This window comes from Sphaerodactylus townsendi, linkage group LG03, assembly GCF_021028975.2.
Source record: "Sphaerodactylus townsendi isolate TG3544 linkage group LG03, MPM_Stown_v2.3, whole genome shotgun sequence".
Classification (NCBI taxonomy): domain Eukaryota; kingdom Metazoa; phylum Chordata; class Lepidosauria; order Squamata; family Sphaerodactylidae; genus Sphaerodactylus; species Sphaerodactylus townsendi.
This window is the reverse complement of record NC_059427.1, coordinates 11,503,229-11,521,646: the sequence shown is the minus strand read 5'-3', so window position 1 is coordinate 11,521,646 and position 18,418 is coordinate 11,503,229. Positions and strand designations below refer to the sequence as shown.

Here is an 18,418-nt window from a genome sequence, read left to right as displayed (position 1 = left end):
GTGCCTAGGGATTGGATGCAGTGGCGTATCTGCCCAGGGAACCCATGTCCCCAGGCACAACAAATGTGGTCACATGCAGGGTGCAAAATTGGCCCCTCATGTGACCAGAGATTCGGGCCGAGAGAGGCATGGAGCCTTATCAAACTTTGACCATCCCCAGCCCCGCCCACATTGATCTCTTTGATGACATGGTCAGGGCGGAGGGAGCCTTGTCAGACTTCACCCTCCCTTGACCCCGTCCTCATCATTGTGGGGCCGATGGTGAACGAAGTCTGACCAGGCTCCATACCTCATCAGACTTCTACCACCCATAGCCATGTTGTCCTGGGGCTGAGGTAGGGAGGATGAAGTCTGATGAGGCTCCGTGCCCTGCCTCGGCCCTGCCCCACGCATCCCTGCTCCTGGGCCGAGGGAGGTCTCTGTGACTTGTCAGACTTCGTCCTCCCTCTGCCCACGACGTGCGGGGCCGAGACGAGGGAAGTTGAATTCTGATGAGGCATGGAGCCTCCCTCCGCACCGCCCATGTCACCCTGGGGCCGAGGTAGGCAGGATGAAGTCTGAGGAGGCTCCGTGCCTCATCAGACTTTTGTCTCCCTCAGCCCCGCCCACGCGTGTCCCTGCTGCCAAGCCAAGGAAGAGGCTCCATGCCTTGTCAGACTTTGACCTCCCTTGGCCCTGCCCACAACATGCGGGGCCAGGGGAGGCGGAAGTCTGACGAGGCATGGAGCCTCTCCCTCGGCCTGGCAGCAGAGACGTGTGTGGGCGGGGCTGAGGGAGGCGGAAGTCTCCGTGCCGCACGGTGGTGGAGCTCTGTGCAGTGCACTGTGCGTGGGGGGACACCACCCAGAGTTTGTTTTGTCTCCAGATGCTGTTTGGCCACCATATGCCTCTGATTGGATATAACTGTGGGAGATCTCCAGCCACCGTCTGACTGAGACATATGGGTAAGACATGGCGCCCGGAGACGACTCTTTCTCTGGGTGCCCCCCCTTGCATGTGGCCCCACCCCCTACATCACATCAGCTGGCTTTCAAGAGCTCCGGCTTGCCTGCACAGAGGCGGGAGGCAGTGGGGAGCGGGGTAGGCCCCTGCCACTGAGCCCCCTGGTCTGCACTGAGCCCTTCAACCTGCACAGAGTACTGTGTTCAGTTCTGGGCACCGCAATTTAAGAAGGATATTGACAAAGCTGGAACGTGTCCAGAGGAGGGCAACCAAAATGGTAGAAGGCCTGGAATCCATGCCATACGAAGAGAGACTTAAGGAGCTGGGGATGTTTAGTCTATAGAAGCGAAGGTTAAGGGGGGGACATGATAGCTATGTTTAATTATTTGAAGGGATGCCATGTCAAAGAGGGAGCAAGCTTGTTTTCTGCTGCCTCAGAGACTGGGACACAGAGTAATGGATTCAAGGTGAAGGAAAAGAGATTCCACCTAAACATGAGGAAGAACTTTCTGACTGTCAGGGCTGTTGGACAGTGGAATTCGCTGCCTTGGAAAGTTGTGGAGTCTCCTTCTTTGGAGGTGCTTAAAGAGAGGCTGGATGGCCCTCTGTCAGGAGTGCTTTGACAGTGTGTTCCTCCATGGCAGGAGGTTGGATTTGATGGCCCTTCTGGTCTCTTCCAACTCTTTGAATCTATGATTCTGACACTAATAAAGAAATGACGGGCAATAGGGCCTATTTCCAGAAAAATGCCCTTCCTCCCTCTTGCATTGTGTTTCCATGGCAACTCGAGGGAGGGCGGTATATAAGTGGAACAAATAAATAAATAAATAAACTCTGTGCCTTCCAGCAGCTCCTCCCTCCCTCCCCGATACCTGGAGCTGCCTTCCAGGTACTCTTGTGTGACACCCCCTCTCTCACTTCCTCCCCTGAAAGCTCCCCCCCTTTTGAACTATTTGACCAATCATAAAGTTTCATCCCACAGAAACTGAAATGTAGGTATATTTTTCCCATTTCCCCCTGCAGCCTCCTTCCTCCTGACCCCCACGCCAAAGGCCACATTTTCAGATCTTCAGACAACGGACCTGTTTTTCTTTACCAAGTGTCTTGCACATCAATGACACGGGTGGTGGGATGGATCCAACCGGATCAACCACTGGTTTGCACTGTTGCGACCCCCCCCCCCGCCCACCTACCTGGATGCTGCCCCCTGGCCCCCCCTTTCTGATGTTGGGGGGGAGGCAAGGGAAGGCAGGGGCTTCAGGGAATCAGCTTCCGGCAGCACAGCCTTCAGGGGGGGCCCATTGGCACTCCAGCAGGCTTCCCCCAAAGACCACTCTGTGGGATTCAGCCAGTTAGCTACTTAAAAAAATTATCTACACCAACAACACCTTTTATTGGTATGCAAAGAAGTTAAATTCGGCATAAAACTACCACTCAATCAGTGTAGGTAGGGAAGAAGAAAATATAAAGACTGTTTGTGATTAATTGTCCATATAATTAGTCAGAAGTGATTTTGAGGTTTCGAATCTTCATCACATTTGTTAAAAATACGGCAACATCTGTAGTTATCTGGAAATTTTTGTCTCGAAGTCAGTAGAGCTTCTTCGTTCAAGTGGGGTTTTATGAACATATCTCTTAAGGATGTATAAAAATTACAGTGTAAGAACACATGTTCAATGGTCTCTATATGCCCCGTGAACAAGGGCAAAGAGCAAAATATGGAATATTTGCAATACTTTCCTTGTAGATAGCCAGTGGAAGAATGTTAAGTCTGGCTTGCATAAAAATTTGCTGAGAGCATGGAGAGGTAAGAGTTGAAAAATATGAGGGGAGATCGAATATCAATGGGGAACAGGGTTTCAGTGCATGAGCAAGAATTGTTTCTTTATATCAACAAGTCTTCGCATCATTACAAATATGTATTGTTCATTTGAGTTAATTAAAGGGTCCAAAGAGATTTCAAGTGTTCTTATCTTTTCTGCTATTTGCTTCTACCATGATGACTGAAAAGAATCTGTTGACAGCATACAATGTATACAGCTCTTGGGTTTAGCCCTGTGATGGAGACAAAGCCAGAACCTAAAGGTGAGCAACCATGCTTTTGTCTCGATCAGTGTTAGATCAAGTTCATTACAGAGAACAAAATAAGCAACAATAAGCCAGTGAGTTTCAGAGCACAGTATGTTTGTCCCTAGGCAAATGCACCACTGATATGGGCACCCAGTTTGTGGGAAATTAAAGGAGAGCAAGACAGCTGTATGGATGGAAAAAAACCTTATACCGTATATACTCATGTATAAGTCGAATTTTTCAGCACATTTTTAATGCTGAAAAAGCTCCCCTCCACTTATATGCGGGTCATTAAAAAATTTTGTTTTTACTTTGACAGCTAGTAGGGGGCGCAGTTTTTATGCTAGCGGCACCAAAATTTCAGGGTACCCTCAGACGACATTCTTGATGATACCAGCCAAGTTTGGTTCAGGGGGTTCAAAGTTATAGACCCCCAAAGGAGGTGCCCATTGTTTTCAATGGGAGCTAAAAGTAGATGGGGCTACCCTTTGAGGGTCCATAACTTTGGACCCTCTGAACCAAACTTCACCAAACCTGGTTGGTATCATCAGGAGAGTCTCTTTATGATACCAGCCAGGTTTGGTGAAGTTTGGATCAGGGGATCCAAAGTTATTGACCCTCAAAGGGGGTGCCCCATCCCCCATTGTTTACAATGGAAGCTAATAGTAGATTTTCCATTTCTGATAATATCCCTCTTAAAATCTAAGTTGGGTTACATTTGGACATACAAATGAGAAGGAATCCAGTTTTGAAGGATTTTAACTCTTGTGTTTTAGCTTGGTTGCTGATTGAGCTAAGGTTTTTGTACTTTTAAAATTATTGTTGAGACCATATTGATCTTGTTGACCGTCTTTTCCACTTACAGAGCTAGTTTACTATTTTTCTTTGAAATAAATATTCAAAAACATTTAACCTACTGATGCCTCAATTAATGTATTTTTATCGGTATCTATTTTTATTTTTGAAATTTACCAGTAGCTGCTGCATTTCCCACCCTCGACTTATACACGAGTCAATAAGTTTTCCCAGTTTTTTGTGGTAAAATCAGGTGCCTCGACTCAAATGCCTCGACTTATACACGAGTATATATGGTAATTCCCTGAAGAGAGGCTCAAAAACATGAAGAGAAGCTTTCAATGCAAGCGTAACCCAGCAGGACCTTGGATATGCAAATCCCCCTTTTGATTTTTCTGTCCAACTGGAGAATCGGGGATGGTTCACGACAATAAATATCAGCACACTTCTGATGGTCAGAAAGTCACAATATATGCCCCCCACCCCAAAAAAATTAGCCCAGTTTTCAAGGTTACACAATTTTATTATAAGCATAACATATTTTCAGCTACTGGTGTCTGAAACACAACTGTGTTGATTGGAGCAAAGTTGATAGGGAACAGATCTTCAGAGCCCTCCAGAAAGGCAATGCTGAAAAGAGGCAAATCCTAACAGGTGGTGCCCCATAAACCAAAGAAAAGAGAAAGTCCAGAATATTAACTGAAAACTTACAGGGCTTCATTTTCCTCTGGAGGATCTTTTTAGTTGTTCCTCTTGTGGATGAGAGGAATGGGGGCTGGAGGAGCCTGCTATTCTTTATAAAGTGAAATATGTTACTCTTATCTTCAGATAAGATACAAAGAAAAAAAGGAATATTAGGGAATGGAGAGAAAATGTCTCCATTTTACTCCAGTCAGTTTTGGTGGCTGGGAGCCTGGAGAGACCTTTACAGGACTAGAGGAGGGAGCTTCTGAGAAACAATATTATCTTCTTGATGCTGCTGGTGTGAAGAGAAGGTCTCAAGAAGAGAGTTTGAGGTGGCCTTTTTTGGACACCCAAAAGTACGGCAGGAGGGTCTCTCCAGAGAAGGAGGCTCCAGAGTACTCATAGATGAGGGCTCTTCGATCAGCATCGAAAAAGGTCACCTGACCCCCATCATAGTTCAGACAGACTCGGATCGTCTTGGGCTCCCCACTCAGGGTCAGAGGAGGGTCATCATATTCTATGGAAGCCCTATAGAGCCCATCCCACTTCCCCACCTCCCAGATCCCTTCCTCAGGACTAAAGGTAAACTCTCCCTTCCTCCTCACAGACTTTCTGGCCACCCCCACAGTCCATTCTCCCTCACTTCCCACAAGGACTTCCCAGAAATGGCGGCCTCCTGTGAATCCCTCACGACCAAGCACAGCAGCATAAGTGTCAAATCTCTCAGGACTGACTGGAAGAATTTGACGTTTTCCTCCATTCCTCACACTTTTACGATCCTCAGACAGGATGAGGCTGGGATGGGCCGTGTCTGGATCCAGAGTCACATTTGCTGTTGCGAAAAAAGGAGGAGACAAGAAGAGAAAGATTTTCAGCTGGGAGATTTATCCCTCTGGCCCAGGGGTAGGGAACCTTTAACACTCAAAGAGCCATTTGGACCGGTTTTCCACAGGAAAAGAAAACACTTGGAGCCACAAATAATTTTTGACATTTAAAATAAAGATAACACTATATATATAGGGGTTTTTTTTACCTTTTACTCCGCTCATTCTGAGAAGCGCATGGATGCGCCCGCCCTGCTGCCTGCAGGGCGAGCAAGGATGAAGCCGGCGGCTCGGCCTGCATGTGGCCGTCCGAGCACTCACCCCACTCCAACAAGGCGGATCGAAGGGGGGAAGCTCGCAGCGCTGCCCAGTCGACCGTGGGCAGTTAGGGTAGGTGCCAGATCCTACTGCCAGCAGCGCGGAGCAATGATAGGAGCCTGGGCGGCTCGGCTTGTGGAGCCACAGTGCAAGGGCAGAAGAGCCGCATGCGGCTCTTGAGCCACAGGTTCCCTACCCCCGGACTGGCCTCTCCTGTTTCGTTCTCCTGCCCATCATGGCCTCCTCCTGCCCCTTTAACCCTTTCCTGACTTCTCCTGACCTATTAAAAGGCAGAGCAGCCTTTTGGTGCACTTCAAGCGAAAGAAGATAAAAAGCACAATAAAAAACCCACAGGAAGACAACCCATTTCCTACCATCTCCTATCCCAAGCAGTTAACCTTCAGAGAAGAGAACCATGGATATTTTTTGGAAAGAAATCACACGTGAAAAAGAATTTACACAAACACGCAAATCTCATGAAAAGGAGCAGAGGCACAGAAGGGGTTGAACAGCAAAGGAAGGAAGACAGAACAGGATTTCAATTCCCTTGACAATCTCTCTGTCTTCTGGAGAGACCCAGGGGCTTAGGTATTGGTTTCCTCACAGGGGTGGGCTTGTGTGGTTTCCTTGTTGCTGGTGTAGCTAATTATAAAAGCGCAGTAACCATGGGATGTCTGCATGACAAGATTCCCCACAATTCCCCTCTTTCAGTCAAGTGCCCATCCCGCTCCACTGGGCCAACAGGGTTTGGCAATTAACAAAAATCATTCATAGCATATGCATGCTTTATGTGATGCGCCCCTTTCCCCTTATATATTGGTGATTAAAATGGAAAGAAAAGTGACTTAGGAGGACTTCACTTTTTTAGTGAAGGGTGACTTCTGGAGGCTAAATCCAGGTCCACATGCAGGGAGCAAAACAGAGCTAACCTAGCATTTGATCTGCATGCATGATTGTGGCGAACGGAAGCTCCCCAGTCCAGTTCACAGCGCTAGAAAACATCTGCCTTCATTACGTCTCCTGCCCAGAAAGGTGCATCTGAGCAACAGCAAAGGAGGCAGCAGAACAAGCTGAAGCGGAAACTTTGGAGTGGCTGAATGGAGTTTCAGTTCTCCTCCCAAACATCCACAGGCGAAGCTACAAGGGGGCGGGGGGGACCCTTGCACCGGACGCATGCCTGGGCGGGGCGGAAAATTGCCCCAATCCCTCCCACGACCCCCCCCCCCACTTACCTTAGTTCTTAGTTTCAGGTTTAGTTTCAGGCTGAAAAGCGGCCTGTTCCGTTCAGACTGAAATAGGCCCTTGTGGGAACTACACTACCCAGGAGACCTTGCAAGCCCCAAGGGCTCCTAAGTAGTTTCTCTCATTTCTAACAGGGATAAACTATTAGGGCAGATTCCAAAGTTCGTTGTGACTTGATGTCACATGCATACATATTTCTTTTGAGTTTCAGATGAAAGGTTAAGGAGAATCTACTTCTGGGGAAAATTCTTCCCACATTTTTGTATGTGGAAATATTCACATTTCTTTTCACTAGTCACTTTGACTGGACACTCACTTCATAGAAAGTGTGTCAAAGGCTGCAGTTCAAGGATCCACTCCTTTTAAACACGGGATCCTTCCAAACAGAGGTCCCACAGTGCCATCCTAAGCAGACTTATGCTTTTCTATACCCACTGATTTTCAATGGGCTCAGAAGGGTTTAGATCTGTTTAAGGCAGCCCTATGAGTCCCCTGGAGACCTCTCTGCAACATACAACACACTACAACACACTCAAGCAGGGAGTGAACAGGGAGAGCTTTTCTCCCTCTCTCATGAGACTAAAATGGGACGTCATCTGCTGAAGGTGAAGGGTGAGAGATTCCAAACAGACAAAAGGAAGTATTTCTTCACACAAGACACAGTTAAATCGTGGAAGTCGCTGCCCCAGGAGGAGATGATGGCCGCCAACCTGGAAGGCTTTAAGAGGGGATTGGACATGTTCATGGAGAAGACTATCCATGGCCAGAAGTGAAATGGATACTAGTCATGAAGCACACCTATTATCTCCAGCATCACAGGAGCAGGCCTGTTATATCTGGTGCTAAGAAGCACAGGCAAGATCATGCTGCAGCATTTGTTCTGCTTGTGCGCTTCCTAGAGGCCTCTGGTTGGCCACTGAGTGAACAGACTGCTGGACCTGATAGGCCTTGGTCTGATCCAGCAGGGCTTTTCTTACGTTCTTAAGTTCCTTACCTTTGAATTGCTTTTTGATGCCCTCCAAAAAGAGATTTAAATCCGAGCAGTCCCAAATGCGCCATTTCAACGAAAGAGGAAAAGCTGCTGGATTCTCAAACGCCTCCTTTTCTTCATACCTGGAGAAAATCATGTCAAGATTCAACCGTCAAGTTCAAAATCCCCCCAAGCGGATCAGAAAAACAGAGGAAAAATTGGCAGAGCGCCTGGAGACAGAGGCTGAAGCTGATAGCCGAGAAAGATGGGAGGAACGTTCACCTCACTGGAAGTCTTGAGACCCCCAAAGCCACACAGCAGCTGTGGGGAACGACTGTTAAGAAATAGAAGACAACCCATTTATTTATTTGATTTCTAATCTGCACACACACACCAACACAGGCTTCCTCATGTGCGGCCTCATATTAGTCTCCTTAACACATGGACCACCTTAGATTGAGTCATCACAGTGTTCACGTCTACATCCCCCCCCACTCCCAGCCACCCCTAATGCAGTCGTCATAGTATTCACCTCTGCAATCATCCCTGTCAACAGCCAGCCCTAATGCCAATGAAGGCTTTATTCTGGCCACATAAAGTTTCCACGCTGCCATTTTGTGGAATGAATGTAGCTGAGGAGACTCAAACACTGTATTTCTTCAGGCAGTCTTTAAAATGGGGCTCTGGAAGCAGCTGCCGCCACAAGCATCTTCGCTGTGTAACCGAAGCTAAGCTGCAACACCCTTTTTGAGGGTGGCTTTGCCTACTGTAGCACCCACTTTGTGTCAGCCATGTTGTGGTTCTGCCCACCACACAATGGCAAAATTCCACTATGCAGCCTCAAAGACGTTGGGGACCCCTTTTCTAGAGATGCACATCTAGGTGTCAATGCAGACCCCACCCCCAATGCTATTTCACTTCCCAATTTCCTGTCAAGAAACCTCTGTCCATAAGGTGTTTGCCCCTGAGAGATGGATGGAGACCCACTCTCTTAATGACTCCTGATCTGGCCCTCCGTCACAATCCTAAAGGACCACATTCTTCACAGGCTTCCGAGATGCCTCTCAGCATTAAAACATCAATGAGAAAGATCCACTTACCTTAGCAAGGTGCTTCTGGCATCCTAAAGAGGAAAGACAAAGAGAGAGAGAATATGAAGAGGGACCTCAGTGCTTTTTGAAAGGCCACACCAAGAAGACACCTCAGACCCAGGAAGATTCTGCTCTCTGGCCTTGTTCTTGGGTTCAGCTAGCAGACTCCACTCAAAGGTTGAGGTGGATCTTTATACAGTGGGAGAAACATTTTATAACCTTTAGACAGTGGGAAGGATAATATCAGCAGTCAAAGTGGAGCTATTTCAGAGCAAAGATGAGCGACCTGCTTTGACAACTCAACTGTGGCTACTTTCACACCAGGCTTTTTCCTCACAAGGAACACAGGAAGCCCTCAGATCAGGATGGAGTGGGTCTTGTGTCCACTGGTGAATGCAGAGGCCTTCCCAGCAAAGTTCCTGGAATCAGCCCTGTCTCAGAGTCCTTCCACACAGGGCCCTGAGAACATTTTGCAAAAGTTTTTAAAAACTCCTGTTTGTCTGCAGTCACCTACCCCCCCCCCCCCCCAAACCGGCAATGATTCCCTGCCACCTTTTGGGGGTCATTTACATTTTTTTTAAATCTGAAGATTGGATGCTATGAGGCTTTAGAACCTCGTTTTGGAATTCTTAAGGGTCATGTTTTTGTAGCTATGTAGACACCACCCCTGCCCCCCCCCCCCAAATGGAAATACAGATATGAGACAGCTGACATGAACAAGAACAAGAGGGAAGCGAAGCGGCCCCAGCCTATCAGGGAAAGGCACAGGGCTCTGGAGGCAGCTGTATTTCCAGGCGGTGGAGTTTCAAAGGGCCACTAGGATAGCTTTTTCCAGTCTGCTCCTAGGTGGAGATGAAATGGGGCAGAAGGGAGAGCAGCAACAGAAACGGGAGTCATTTGCTTTTTTCCAAGGGAAGGAGGCTCAGAAAGGGTTTGGGGCCGGCCTTCTCCTGAGATTCCTGCCACCCTCTTACCTGCAGGAGTTCAGTGGCCGGCTGCTGACATTTCTCCTCCATCTCCTGCGTGAGGCTGTCCAGAGAGGAGAGCGCCTCAGAGAGTTCAGCCAGGTGCTGATCCCGGTTTTTTGCCACCTCCTTCTCCACCTCTTCCAACTGGGCCAGCAGAAGTTTCTCTTGTTCCTCCAGAAAAGTGTGCAGTTTCCTGAACTTGGCTACTGTCTCTTGTTTCTCTTCTGTGGTTTGTTTCTAATATGGAAAGAGAAGGAAATCGGGTCAACATCATGAACACAAATGGCCTTTGCAGTGACAGGTCAAACTGAAGAGATTCTATTAGCTTCAATCATATCCCCCCTCAGATGTCTCCTCTCCAAACTAAAGAGTCCCAAATGCTGTAGCCTCTCCTCATAAGGAAGGTGCTCCAGTCCCTCAATCATCCTCGTTGCCCTTCTCTGCACTTTTTCTATTTCTTCAATATCTTTTTTGAGATGTGGCGACCAGAACTGAACACAGTACTCCAAGTGCGGTCGCACCACTGCTTTATATAAGAGCATGACAATCTTTGCAGTTTTATTCTCAACTCCTTTCCTAATTATCCCCAGCATAGAGTTTGCCTTTTTCACAGCTGCCATGCATTGAGTTGACATTCCCATGGAACTATCAACTACGACGCCCAAATCCCTTTCCTGGTCTGTGACTGATAGCACTGACCCCTGTAGCATGTATGTGAAGGTTGGATTTTTTGCCCCTATGTGCATCACTTTACATTTTGCTACATTGAACTGCATTTGCCATTTCTTAGCCCACTCACCTAATTTATCAAGGTCCGCTTGGAGCTCTTCGCAATCCTTTGCGGTTCTCACCACCCTACATAATTTGGTATCATCCGCAAACTTGGCCACCACGCTCAACTCTGAAGGGCAATTTTAGGTCTCCCTTTAGTGGGCCAGTCTGCTTCCAAACAGGGGGGGAGAGGGGGTGGCCTCATGGGGTGACTTTTTTGCTACTTGCACACGATCTCCCAATACTAGTTCTGGAAGCTGTTCCCTTCCTAACCACAATGAAACTTACCAGCAGGTCTTGGCTTTCCTTCTCTACCTCTGCTTTAGATGCCAGAATTTGTTCTCTCTCCTCCTTCAGCTTCTTCAGACAATCGCAGAATTGATCCTAGGGGAGGAGGGACTCAAAACTGAGACTGGTTCCTTTTTTAGAAGTTTACTATAAAACAGACGAGAAGCAAAACTGTCTTTAAGGGCCAAACTAGATGTAACTGCCCCAACAACATCTTCAACAACATTTCCCAAATGATGAATGCCAGATGCAAAGAATGCCGAGGCACAGAGACTGACCCTGCGCCTGACCTCCTGCCCGCCGTTCTCCTCCCACGCTCTGCCACAGGAAAGTCTTTTGCATGACCAAAAATTATTTGTAGTCACTATAAATATTCCCAGGAAGTTACTTAAAAAAAAAAGGTGGCAGGCAGGAGAGTCAATGGCACTGGACTGAGGATGATGGAAGAAATGGATACCCTCCATTCCACACTTTCCCAACCTTTCTTTGGGTTCGCTCTTCCAAGAAAGGGCACACCAAAACACGGGGAACTCATTGTGGATGCAACCACAGTTGTGGGATGGGAAAGGATTCCTTATAGTGCCCTGGTGCAATGGAAAGTCGTGGTTCAGTGGGGAAGCACCCCCTCGGCATGCAGGAAACCCCAGGTTCACTATATTAAGAACATAAGAACTAGCCTGCTAGATCAGACCAGAGTCCATCTAGTCCAGCTCTCTGCTACTCGCAGGTGCCTTTAGGAGCTCACATGCAGGATGCGAAAGCAATGGCCTCTTCTGCTCCTGCTGCTCCAGAACATATTGTTCAAAGCTTCCCAGCCAGAATCAACTGGGTGTTGCTGGTTTTCCAGGAATGTGGCCATTGTCTGGTACTTCTTGTTGCTAATGTTTCGCCACATCTATGGGTGGCATCTTCAGAGGCATCTCGCGTTAGGATTGAAAACTGCCACACCGTGACCATACAAGCCCAGTGAACCCACAACTCCGGGTTTACTCTCTGGCATCTCCAGCTGAAACCAACAGGCAGCAGCTGACATCCAAGACCTGAGTCCTGGGACAGTCACTGCCAGTCAGAGCAGAGCTGGACAGATTGTCTGATTCAGAAGAAGGCAGCTTCATGCATAACTCTCCTGCCCCCGAAAGCTCCTGATCTAAACTGCTGTATTATTATTATTATTATTATTAATTTGATTTATTGGACCGCCCTACGCCCGAAGGGCTTATAGTGACTGCATTCCAATGGGGGACACAGACAGGTGCTAAAGCTGGAGTCTTTCTCCCCCAGGCCAAGAGCAACTGAAGGGCAGCAGCGGAAGCTGAGAAAGCAGTCTCTGTGTGTGGTGTAGGCGGGAAAAACTAAGGGCCAGACAGCTGTCCCCTTGTAGCTCCGCCATGCAATTGGCTGGTCAGAAGTCAACAGGGCCAGACTAGAAGTGAGTCTATGTCCCCACTTTATGAACCTGCCCCACTTTAGCCTCCGCAGAGGACATGAAGCAATTCCTCAGGGAGCCACCAAGCCAGAAAGGAGGCAACAAAGAGGTGTTTCCATTCTCAAACTTAGGCCCAGAGGCTGAGGCAGAACCTGCAGGATGTTTCCTCACAAAGCGAAGGATCCACGGCTCTTCCCCTGTTGATCTCCTACCTTGTACTCTTGGGAGGCCTCGTCAAGAGGAAGGGTCTCGTGATCTCTGTGCTCCTTGGATCGGTCGCAGACCACACAGATGAGGGCTTCGTCATCCTTGCAAAACAGCTTTAGTGGTTCCTGGTGCTTCTGGCAAAACCTCTCTTTTCTACCGGCCACTGTTGCCTGAGGCCCAAAACAAGGAAACAGGATGCATTTCGTTTCCCCACCCCACTCCCAGAACTGTATCTCTCCTTGTAGTGACTGGATATAATTAGTGTCTTGTTCAATATAGAAAAAAAAACCCATAAACATTTAGAAAAACTGGATGTAGTCAAATGGGGTTTGTCCTTCAGCTGAATTTGGGAGGCGGAGGTTGCAGAGAGCTGCAGGGAGGGGGAGTAACTGCAGGAAAAGAGAGTTCTGGGGGAAAAGAGAAAGCCATTTGAGTCCCACAGAAAGCCTGGTGCTGAGAACAGGTTTTGTGCCCAGACTGAGATGAAGTCCAAAGCTTGCTCAGAGACAGCAAATCTTGCCAGTCGCGCAGTGCTCAGTTCCTGAGGATGATAGGCTTGTATCTCGCCTTCTGCTCCCCCCTCCATGTTCACGGTGACCTGGGCACAGTATTGGAAGCCCCACTTCAGCAGAGGCCCATATAGGGGGGCTGCTCAGGGGCCCCCTTGGGCAGTGAAACCTTTTGGGCTGGCCACGCAGCTCAGCCTCCGTGTGGGAGGGCCAAGGGGACAGTCATATTAAATAACTGAAAGGCCCCCACTTGAGGGGAAGGAAATGGGATTGTCCTGCACAGGTTCCTTGGCCAAAGGGGGCCTGACAGTGAAAGGCTGGGCACTAAGACTTATGGGGGGATGGGGGGGAGGAAGTGAGGTAACAGCCTCCCTTCCATCACAAAGAGAACTCCCTCTTCCTTTTTGGATCTATTGCTAGCCACAGTTTTCTGGGTCAATTTGTGGTTGTGAGGGCGATAGCAGAGTATATATTTTATATTATATTAATAGAGACAAGTGAGCAAGTACCAACAACGCCAAGCTGGAGCTTTCCAACAAAGGGAAATGTGAAGACACGCTCAAGAATGGAAGAAACTAAGTCTCCCTCCGCTGATTTCTCACTTACTCGATTTTCTTGGAAAGCCTCCTCCAGAGGGATCTCCTCGTGATCTTCGTGCTCCTTGGATATCTCACAGACCCTGCAGAATATCAGAGGCTCCTGGTGCTTCTCACAGACTCCCCCCTTCCCTTCCACAGGACGGAGTTTCTGGATTATTTCCACCAAGTTGGCCAGCTGCTGGTTGGGGCGGAGGGTCCCCTCGTGAGCTCTTCCTCTGCATTGAGGGCAGGAAGCCTCTGCCGCCCCCTGCAAGTCCCCCCAGCTTTGGGTCAGGCAGGCTCGGCAGAAATTGTGGCCGCACTCTGTGAGGATCACCGGGTCCCTGAAGAAGTCCAGGCAGATGGAGCAAGAGGCTTCCTCACACAGCTCCTTCAGGACACCCTCCGCCGCCATGGCTCCCCTTTGCGAGAGAGGAGCTACTTTCACTTTCCAAATCCGCCCCGGGGCGTTTCCCTTCTTGCAAAGGACTTCCTCCTCCTCCTGCTGCAGGACTGACGACCCGAAAATAGGAGGAGGAGGCGGCGCAGGGTGGGTGGGAGGAGCCTGGGGGAAGAGAGTTGCTTTGAGTGACATTTTACCCCGGTCCATTTGGAGGCGCTTCAGGAGGCAGGAAGATGATTCCCATCGCATGTTCCCCAAGAACAGGGGTAGGGAACCTTTAACACTCAAAGAGCCATTTGGACCCGTTTTCCATGGGAAAAGAAAACACTTGGAGCCGCAAATAATTTTTGACATTTAAAATAAAGATAACACTTCTCATTCTGAGAAGCGCACGGATGCGCCCGCCCTGCTGCCTGCAGGGCGGGCAAGGATGAAGCCGGCGGCTCGGCCTCACCGGCCGCCAGGAAAACGCCTGCCCCGCTCCAACAGGGCGGGCGAGAGGGGAAGCCAGCGGTGCGGCCCAGCTGACCGTGGGCAGTTGGTGCGCCCGCCCTGCTGCCTGGAGGGCGGGCAAGGATGGGGCTGGCGGCTCAGCTTGTGGAGCCACAGTGCAAGGGCAGAAGAGCCGCATGCGGCTCTCGAGCCGCAGGTTCCCTACCCCTGCCCAAGAAGTTAGGAAAAGTTAGAAGGAAGCGCAGGGATGCAGCAGCGGAGCGGATTGATCGAGGGGAGGAACCGCCAGCATCTGCCCCTCCCCAAAACAACAGCCAGGTTGATTCAGAGCTCCCTCATCCTTCTTATTGGGGGCGCAGTGGAGAAACTCTGCAGTTTCCCCTGTGAAGCTGATACACACGCGCGCACACACACACCCCAACACACGCGTGTTCCCTGCAAAGCGGAATCTGGAGTCAAACCCCAGATCCGCATGAACTGCACCTTTCTGAAAGCTCCCCCGTGTCCCAGAAAGGGCCACGCAGACAGGTAAGCAGCGCAGCAAAGAAAGGGTTGAGAAGATTCCCTCGCTCCTTGAGCTGCTAGTTTTCTACTGGGAGAGAGAGTGTGTGTGCGTGGTTTGGTCAATCTTTTAGTTGCAAACCGGGGATACTTCCATATTGAACCTGAAGACCATTTTCTGCATTGTGGAAATTGTCATGTTTGAGATTGCTGCAGTCCTAGGATTACGCGGAGAGGCGGCGCAGTGTAGTGGTTAAGGTGTCTGATTAGAACCTGGAAAACCCAGGTTTGAAACCCCGCTCTGCTGTGAAGACTTGCTGGGTGACACAACCCTGGCAAGTATTTGGATAGGAACTTTCCAATTCCTCTCACAGACGATTTAGGCAGTGGCAAGCCATCTCTGAGTGTCTCTGAATTTAAAAAAAACCTTGTGGGGTCGCCAAAGGCAAAAAAATATATATAGTCAAAAGCATTTGGTCCAATCTTATAACTTGAGTAAACACTCTGTTGAATGTGAGGAGAGCTTCAATATACTTCAAAGCCTGCAAGATCCCTTTGCACCCCAAAAAGATCTGGCCTGAGGATTAATATCCTGGACCAACTGGCAAATTGGGCAAGGGTGTGTGTGTATAAGGCAGCTCTGGCTCCATCTCTCACACACACTCCCTCACACAAACACACACTGCAGTCAAGGAACTTCCTGTGACTGTACTTATCCTTATCTTCATATATGTTTGTATTGGGAATTAGATTTTGTTGTGTATACTGTGCCAACTGACTTGATTTCTGCTTGTAGCTGAACCTTTTACTTTACACTGAAAATAAGTTTCAAACTTTTACACATATGGTTTTGCTATTTCCAAGGGTCCCATAAATGGGGATTAAATTCTAAGGTCCAGATACGGGGCAGGGGAATTAAAATCACCCAGGCTGGTGAAATACTACCAGCAAGGTTCTGACGCATGACTTGTTATGATCCTTGTCCTGTCAATTGAATTGATTTGCACTGTGTGATCCGTCTTGAGTCTCAGTGAGAAAAGCAGACCCTAAAATAAATAAAATAATGTTAAGTACCTGGTGTTGCTGTCCTGTCTCAATTATTAAGAAATAAGTCAACTCCACTTGGAAGTGTATTCATTTAGTACTGGGAGAGCTTTTCCTGGACTGTCTGGAGGCAATGATGAACTTTTCCTGGACAGTCTACACAGGTTATACTGTTGCCTATCTCTGAATTCTGTCCTGTAAATCACTACTAACCAACCAATCAAAACCTTTTCTGAGAATGATGTTTGCTCTTTCAGGAATTCAGTTTATTACCTTGCTTCCTTATGGTAAGTTTTAAGGACATGAATATTTCAGTAATATTGTTTTAAAGAGTCCCAAACGCTGCAGCCTCTCCTCATAAGGAAGGTGCTCCAATCCCTCAATCATCCTCATTGCCCTTCTCTGCACTTTTTCTATCTCTTCGATATCCTTTTTGAGATGTGGCTGAACTGTACACAGTACTCCAAGTGTGGTCGCACCACTGCTTTATATAAGGGCATGACAATCCTTGCAGTTTTATTATCAACTCCTTTCCTAATTATCCCCAGCATAGTTTGCCTTTTTCACAGCTGCCAAGCACTGAGTTGACATTCCCATGGAACTATCAACTAAGACGCCCAAATCCCTTTCCTGGTCTGTGACTGATAGCACTGACCCCTGTAGAGTGTATGTGATGTTTGGATTTTTTGCCCCTATGTGCATCACTTCACATTTTGCTACATTGAACTGCATTTGCCATTTCTTAGCCCACTCACCTAATTTATCAAAGTCCGCTTGGAGCTCTTCGCAATTCTTTGCGGTTCTCACCACCCTCCCTAATTTGGTATCATCTGCAAACTCGGCCATCATGCTACCCACCCCTACTTCCAGGTCATTTATGAATAGGTTAAAGAGCACTGGTCCCAAAACTGATCCTTGGGGGACACCACTCCCTACATCTCTCCATTGCGAGAACTTCCCATTTACATCCACCCTTTGCTTCCTGTTCCTCAACCAGTTTTGAATCCATAGGACTTCCCCTCTTATTCCTTGATTGCTGAGTTTTCTCAATAGTCTTTGGTGAGGAACTTTGTCAAAAGCCTTTTGGAAATCCAAGTAGACAATGGGCACTGGTTCCCCCTTATCCACATGCCTGTTTACACCCTCAAAGAACTCTAGTAAGTTTGTAAGACAGGACTTGCCTCTACAAAAGCCATGCTGACTCTTCCTCAGCAGGTCTTGCTTTTCTACATGTTTAATAATTTTATCTTTAATGATAGATTCTACTAATTTACCAGGAACAGATGTCAAACTGACTGGCCTGTAATTTCCTGGGTACCCCCTAGATCCTTTCTTAAAGATTGGTGTGACATTGGCCATCTTCCAGTCTTCAGGGATGGAGGCTGATTTCAGGGATAAGTTGCATATTAAAGTGAGAAGATCAGCAATTTCATGGTTGAGCTCTTTAAGAACTTTTGGGTGAATGCAATCTGGTCCAGGGGATTTGGTAGCATTTAGTTTATCAATGGCTGCCAGAACTTCTTCCTTGTCTACCACTATCTTCACTAGTTCCTCGGATTCACCTCCTAAGAAGCATGGTTCAGGTGCAGGAATTTTCCTCACCTCCTCTTGGGTGAAGACAGATGTAAAGAATTCATTTAGCTTCGATGTGCCAGGTGGAGTTAGAGGTGCAACATGCCCTTCATTGAAGTGTCCTGTGACATGAAGCTGTATAAGTAAACGCGGCATACCACTCACTGTTAGAGTGAGTGACTCATCGAAGGAACTGGGGAATCAGCGGGAAGCCCCATGGTGAGGGAGATGGAACTTGTGGCGTTCAACTGTCACCTGTAGAATGTTCGCACAGATGGGCAGAGTTAAGCTGTAAATACAGTAAATAGCTAATAAGTCGGAGTGAATATTTTAGGAAATCCTTTCTTAGTGAGCACCTGGAGCACATAACGGGTGTGCCAAGTTTCAAGTGTGTAGGTTCAGTGGTTTTTGAGTTCTGCTGATGAGTCAGTCATTGAGTGGAATTTCACGTATATATAGATTAGTAGTACAATTATAAAAATTGAGAGCCTGCAATTTTCAGAGCAAGAGATGTTAGCCTTGAATTGATGAGGTTACAATCCCTACTCAGCTTTACACTGGGTTTCCAGGGTCCCTGTGGGGCCTGGAGATCTGCCAGAATCACAACTGATCTCCCAGTGGACAATCAGATCCCCTCTGTCAGAGCGTGGACTCTGTGGCACTGCCCCCCCCCCCAAGTCCCTTCCCTCCCCAAACTCCACCTTCCCTGGCTCTGCACCCCAAATCCCCAAGACTTTTCCAAGCTACAATTGGCAGGCCTGC

General features: G+C 48.2%; 2 protein-coding genes across 2 annotated transcripts in view; both read right to left on the bottom strand.

Moving 5' to 3' along the window:
* Positions 1 to 4,309: 4,309 nt before the first annotated feature.
* LOC125428726 (E3 ubiquitin-protein ligase TRIM7-like) overlaps positions 4,310 to 18,418 on the bottom strand; it is a 97,584-nt gene continuing 83,475 nt past the window's right edge. The window contains exon 9 of the mRNA XM_048489327.1: positions 4,310 to 4,513. The gene's annotated coding sequence lies outside the window, so the exon portion shown is untranslated. The remainder of the gene's footprint in view (positions 4,514 to 18,418) is intronic.
* The window catches only part of LOC125427676, a 31,020-nt gene continuing 16,911 nt past the window's right edge, over positions 4,310 to 18,418 (bottom strand). The window contains 7 exon segments of the mRNA XM_048487227.1: positions 4,310 to 5,323; positions 7,870 to 7,988; positions 8,946 to 8,968; positions 9,911 to 10,141; positions 10,964 to 11,059; positions 12,602 to 12,766; positions 13,712 to 14,248. Of these exon segments, the coding sequence (XP_048343184.1) occupies positions 4,806 to 5,323; positions 7,870 to 7,988; positions 8,946 to 8,968; positions 9,911 to 10,141; positions 10,964 to 11,059; positions 12,602 to 12,766; positions 13,712 to 14,248 (1,689 nt within the window). The 3' untranslated portion in view covers positions 4,310 to 4,805.